The sequence below is a fragment of the Cryptomeria japonica genome, chromosome 1 (genome assembly GCF_030272615.1).
Source record: "Cryptomeria japonica chromosome 1, Sugi_1.0, whole genome shotgun sequence".
Classification (NCBI taxonomy): domain Eukaryota; kingdom Viridiplantae; phylum Streptophyta; class Pinopsida; order Cupressales; family Cupressaceae; genus Cryptomeria; species Cryptomeria japonica.
In genome coordinates this window covers 608661563-608667619 of record NC_081405.1, presented here as the reverse complement: position 1 = coordinate 608667619, position 6057 = coordinate 608661563, and the positions used below count along the sequence as shown (strand labels likewise).

At 35.4% G+C, this 6057-nt stretch overlaps 1 protein-coding gene across 1 annotated transcript; it reads right to left on the bottom strand.

Annotated features, from left to right (window-relative positions):
* Positions 1-504: 504 nt before the first annotated feature.
* LOC131858181 (probable 2' cyclic ADP-D-ribose synthase BdTIR) lies at positions 505-4466 on the bottom strand. Its single transcript, XM_059211297.1, has 3 exons — positions 3979-4466; positions 704-773; positions 505-618 (listed from the first exon to the last, which is right to left on the bottom strand). Exons 1-3 carry the CDS (start codon positions 4464-4466, stop codon positions 505-507), a joined length of 672 nt encoding a protein of 223 aa, XP_059067280.1.
* Between the last annotated feature and the right edge of the window lie 1591 nt (positions 4467-6057).

Genomic DNA, 6057 nt, shown 5'->3' with positions numbered 1-6057 from the left:
TAAATAGAAGAACACGCAGTTTGCAAACGTGAAATGCCCTAGTTTGATAAAATTCGATTCATATTCATTTTATTGCTGCACTCAAGCCAAATCTACCCATGACAAGCTAGAGCGACTTTTCTCCCCAAAATCTAAATTGATATAAAATATTTAACAGATCTACCAAAAAACCCTCTGAGACAGAAACCGATAAATAGAAGGTGGCCTTGATAGATGCTTCATATTTTTCTTATCAGTGCTACCATCAAGCAATTCATACGATCCATCTAGAGAAGAGTAGAATGTATACAAAAATATATATATTGTAGTGTACACCTAATTCTGGACATGGAATCACCATATCATTATCATATGCATTGAACTTCTTATGCCCATATCATCATTCTATCCATATAATTGTCATGAACATCAAACCTCCTTTATGCATATTATCACAATATAAGTAAAAACATTTTAGTATCTTGGTGACAAGATTGGCCTCATAAAATTTATGGAGGAGAATGTTTAAGAAATTTCCTTTTCTAGAGTTTGCATCTCAGCTGATTTACATGCGATTTCATCCTTTGCATATGTTCGGTTACGCTCTTTGCAATTACTTCTAATAGCTCTCCTTCGTCCCTGTAACACATGGTGAATTCAAATTCAGCTATTTATAGTACGTATGGGCTAAATGAAATTTGGCTATTACTACAACAAAGTAAACGAAAAACTGAACTCGTAACCTGCTACATTGAATTACTTTACGGGCTACAATCTTGTAGAATTTTCCAAACCTGCAAACAAAGTGCAGATCTGTACAAGATCTAGCTAGAAAATAATAAAAGCAAAACTGCAAATAATAGCACAGTAGATGAAAACCAGAGCAGCTAAGAAAGGAAATTGTATTAACCCATTGTTCATTTACAATATGCAAATACAGAATTATACAATAGTAACCTTAGAAATGACAGTGAAGTTTTCGGAGATTGTGAAGACTAATTTGCTGTTCGCATTAGTTAGCTTATTACAAAGAGCGCATAAATCATGCAAATAGCATGCAATCACCAGTTTTTCATAAGTCACAACTTATTGTAAGGAGCATGCATCAGCAGTTATCCGTAAATCACGGAGAGTTGAACTGTAGGTAATGTTATGCTAACACCCCCCCTTAAGTCTAACTAAGGAGACAGAAAATATGAAAGAAAAGAGGAAAGAGGAAAAACCCAGTGGGAATAAACCCCCCCTCAAAATTTACACTAACTTTGTATGATACCTAATATGCTACAATGTTTTGCAACCTAAGATCTCATAGAAAGTGCCTATTTGTTCCTCCACAAAGAAGAGAAAGAATATCAATACAGAATGTAGCAAAATGAATGCTATAGTAGGTTCCCCTGCAACAAATGATGCCTCTTGCCTTTGGAAGATAGAAACCTCAAACTGTCACACTATTGAATTCCCACTCAAGTGGAAAATATGAAGGAATCAAGATCAATGGTTCTGAAAAATACTCATGTTTCTCCAATCTGATGGTGGACTGCAACTCTTCCATACAAGATTCCAGAATAGTGACCACTAAAGTGTGAGATTTGTTCGGATATGAATCAAGATGTGTCAAGATAGTAGCATGGAGTGGTTGAGAGAAAACAAGAGAATCCAAACCAAAAGAAGATGCAACTTGATGCGAGCCCATATCAGAGAGAAGACATGTGTCCTCAAAATTGTCATCATGATCAAAGAGAGATTCAACAAACAAATGATAAATGTTTGATAGGATGATATCTCGCTCATGAAGAGGACAAGAATGAACCTGTTGAAGAGAATTTGAAGTAACATTCGAAGAAGCCAAGATCTTTATCAAACTAGTAGGTGAAGGTGAAGGTACATCAACTATTTTTTTAGGTGGAGAAGGCGCAGCATGCGATTTTGATGCATTCCCAAAAAAGAGTAGAAAGACATTATGTGAGCAATGGGGACACCATTCATGCCCATGTTGATTGCTCCCACAATACATGCATCTGCAATCCTTATACATATACATCATTCACTCAAAAATATCTCCAAAAAGATACAAAAACAAAACCTTCAATACAATGGTTATTCCAATCTAAAACAACTCTATCTTCAGTGCCTGCAAATAAAAGTGTTTAGCTTTTTCTTCCTAGCAACCTTGCTCTGATACCATGTTAAATTTTCTGTACAACAGAAGAATCTAGCTAGAAAAGAAAAGAAACAAAACTTGCATATAGAAATCTGAAGAAAAAGAATTAATGTAATTAAATCATTTACATTACCATATTGAAACTTGAATGAATTACAATTGGTTTATAGATCACAGGAGTAGAAATTATGCATTAGATGCATGGAATTTATAGAGATCAAGAACTGTTTGCATGAAACAGAACTAGAAGATGAAGAGGGAGTTAAAAACAAGAACTCCTTGGTTAGCTTAAACATAAGCAACAATGCAAATCACAATCACCGTAAATCACGGGGAAGACTACATGTTAAGTTGCGTTAACACCCCCCCTTAAGCCTAACTAAGGAGAGATATGGGTCTTGACAACAAAGCTTGATTGAGAACCCAATTACAAAGAAGAAAGGAGAAAACCCAATTGAGAGAAACTCTTGACCATTATTCGAACTATAGAAGAAAGTTGCAATCTATGCTGAAGAACTACAAATGAATCCACACTGCAACAGAATTGTATCAAAATCATAGAAACCACTACATGAGTACCTCTAGGATACTTTGAAAATGTAGTTGTACATATTCTGTATTGCTCAAATGGATGAATAGATAGGTACATGATCTCTGAATACAGAAACTGACCATCTGAAGACAGGAAGATATGAATCTACAGAAATGTGCTTCAAGCTGAAGAACTACAAAGATGACCTCCGGTTGGGATGATGCCATTGTATATCCATTGCTCAATAATGTACCACTAGAAAGAAACTCTGGAAGCACTCGAGGATGCGACTCTGGAATCTCATGTAGTCAGGAACCCTGCTAGAAAGAATCTCTAGGAGCAAACTAAATTGCAACATTGGAATCTCATGTAGACAAGAATTTAGAACAAAAGAAAATTTTTGGCTGTCAATTGGAGGAAGAGTGCATAGCAACTTTAATCTTCTATTTTATTCCGGAAACTTATTGAAAGAAACCTATACTAAATGCATTAAGCAAAACCCCATAGAACCTTTCTAAAAGTTCAATTTTTACAAAGCCCCAAATTTTTCAGATCTCTATCATGTTGTGCTTGCAAAGCACATACAATTTTAAAGAATCAATATGAGAAAAAAAACAAGGAGCATGCAAAAATGAGGGAAAGAATAAGCATGCATTTAGTTTCAAAGGTCTACATCAGCTTCCATGGTAATGCTAATCTTCATAAATCTACAAAAAAATAAATGTCCTGCTCCTTTCTTCTAGCTCCCAGGCTCTGATACCATGTAGAATTTTTCAAACCTACAAACAAAGTGCAGATCTGTACAAGATCGAGCTAGAAAATAATAAAAACAAAACTGCAGATAATAGCACAATAGATGAAAACCAGAGCAGCTAAGAAAGGAAATTGTATTAACCCATTGTTCATTTACAATATGCAAATACAGATTTATACAATAGTAACCTTAGAAATGACGGTGAAGTTTTCGGAGATTGTGAAGACTAACTTGCTGTTCGCATTAGTTAGCTTATTACAAAGAGCGCATAAATCATGCAAATAGCATGCAATCACCAGTTTTTCATAAGTCACAACTTATGTAAGGAGCATGCATCAACAGTTATCCGTAAATCACGGAGAGTTGAACTGGAGGTAATGTTACGAAAGACTGAACTCGTAACCTGCTACATTGAATTACTTTACGGGCTACAATCTATTTTAACTAGCTTTTTAATAATTCTGATAAGATAATATCGTTAGACAACACAGAAATCAATAGAAATCAATAGAATCATCTCAAAGGAACAGAAATAAACGGATGGCGTTTTACCCATGAATATTCAGGCCCTTAATATCTGACACCTCACGGAGAGCCAATTTCCATTCCTCAAGTATTTGAGGCTTGATTTTACCAGTGTCAGAATGCATCTTGAAAGCTCTAGCATACATTCCGCCTTTGTCTTCCATTAGAAGTTCGGAAGGCTCTATTCCCCAAAACACAGGAACAATGGGAGCCCTGGTTTTGAGGATTAAGCAGAGTTCTGTCAAGCACCATTCGGACTCTGCGTAGTTAGCAGAGAAAATAACTACATGAACACAGGTTGAGGCTATCGCCTTTTCTATTGTTTCAGGTATTTTATCCCCTACTTGAATCGAATACTTATCAAGGAAGACCTTGATGCCCCTTTTCTCAAGGTTATGAAAGATAAGGCTGGCTAAAGTATCCTTTGTGTCTATCCCGCGGTGATTTACAAATGCATCATATTCAATTTTTTTTGAGATCAACAAAGACTGCGCAGAAGAATCATTATTTCCCATAGGAGCGACAGAAATGGAGTGAAGCAGAGTGGGTTAAGAGATCTTTGAGGTGAGACGGAAGGATTATGATCCAGATAAAGTGTTATGAAAGTGTTAAATGGTTCTTTACCTCCAGAATGGATAGTAAACGATGAGGCTTGCCATAAGTATCCGGAATAACACTTTTCAGCCTGATAAATGACTCCATCACATCATTCCGACGTGTGCTCCGTCTGATCCTCCCGATTTCTTACCTGGGTTACTTGACGAATATGGTGTGAATTAGTTCTTGTATAAAGAAATGTACCAAATAAACATTAATTATTAGAAACATTCGACAAGACTGGTCTTCGCTGCCTTAGGAACTAAGCAATGTAGGATGTTTCCACAATCAAATAATGCCTCTTCACGAAAAGTTATTTCCTTGACCAAGTCAAGCTAAATTGAAAGTACCCAATGAGTACCATGGATTTTATTTAGTATTTTATTTGTCAAAGTTTTGATGGATTCTTAAGTTGTTTTTTATTTTTTTAAAATCTTAATTGTTCACAAAGAGTATCAAAGATCAAGTAAAATTTGATAATAAAGGATAATATTTTTTATTATTTTATTGACATGTTTGATGCCTATAACTCCCTTAGCTCCCATGGTTGATCCACCCTCTTCTATAATCACTCATCCTAATAGTCCTTCGATTCCATAATACCATCAAAATTCTAGTGTGGTTGGGGTTCAACACATAGCTTTATATTCTCTCTAGCTCGATTTGGTGGTAGTTGATTCACATGTGTTTAGTCCAACCTTGATATACCAATGTTCCTTTAGTGTTTCTCATTGGACCATCTGTGGAGAATTCTCTTCCCTCTTCACCTTATTATGTGGTTTGAATAATAGTATTATGTGGACTATTCTACAAAGGTGGAATAAAAGTCTTCTCAAATATGTTTCTATGTTTGACACTATAGTGAATAGTGTGATCTTAAGTAAGCATGGGAATAGCATTGTCTAGGCTATGTCGTAGTGTTCTTTGTTTTAGTGGTTGTGAATGGTACCTAGGATGCAATTATACTTGTTTAACTTTTATTTTGTTGGGTTTGTTTCATCCCATATATACCATGGAATGCATGGCATTTTCTTAATGGCTACTCTCTTGTACAAGGATCATTTCCAAACCTATTTTTACCAATATTAAAAAATATCTATCCCATTAATGAAATAACTCCAAACCTAGCTCCTAACTACTAAATAAGGTGGTAAAAGAGAGAAAATAACAAACAAAAATGGAGGAAAGGCCAAGAACAAATGGAATAGTTCTAAATGGAATATAAAAATAACATCTAACACTTATATTTGTAGTAATTTATAAGCAATTAAGGGTAGAATGGGCTTTACTAGGGTTTTAATAGGAGGCACTATTGCAGGTGTTGTAGATTATGTAGGGAATGATGATTTAGATGGTGAAGAGGACATGGAACCTTGGGTTGAGTCAAAATCTAGAGATGGGGCTTCTATTGTCGTGGTTCATGCTTTAGAGAATGCTACCTCTTCTACTAAAGTGGTCTTTTTGTTTCTTGATTAGCTATTTGTGGTTCATGCCTTCTTGCTAGATTTT

Coding starts and splice junctions, on each gene's coding strand:
- LOC131858181 (XM_059211297.1), bottom strand. CDS start 4,466: ATGGGAAATAATGATTCTTCTGCGCAGTCTTTGTTGATCTCAAAAAAA. Junction 774..3,978: donor AAGGGCCTGAATATTCATGG/GTAAAACGCCAT, acceptor CTTTGTTTGCAG/GTTTGGAAAATTCTACAAGA. Junction 619..703: donor GGTTACGAGTTCAGTTTTTC/GTTTACTTTGTT, acceptor CATGTGTTACAG/GGACGAAGGAGAGCTATTAG.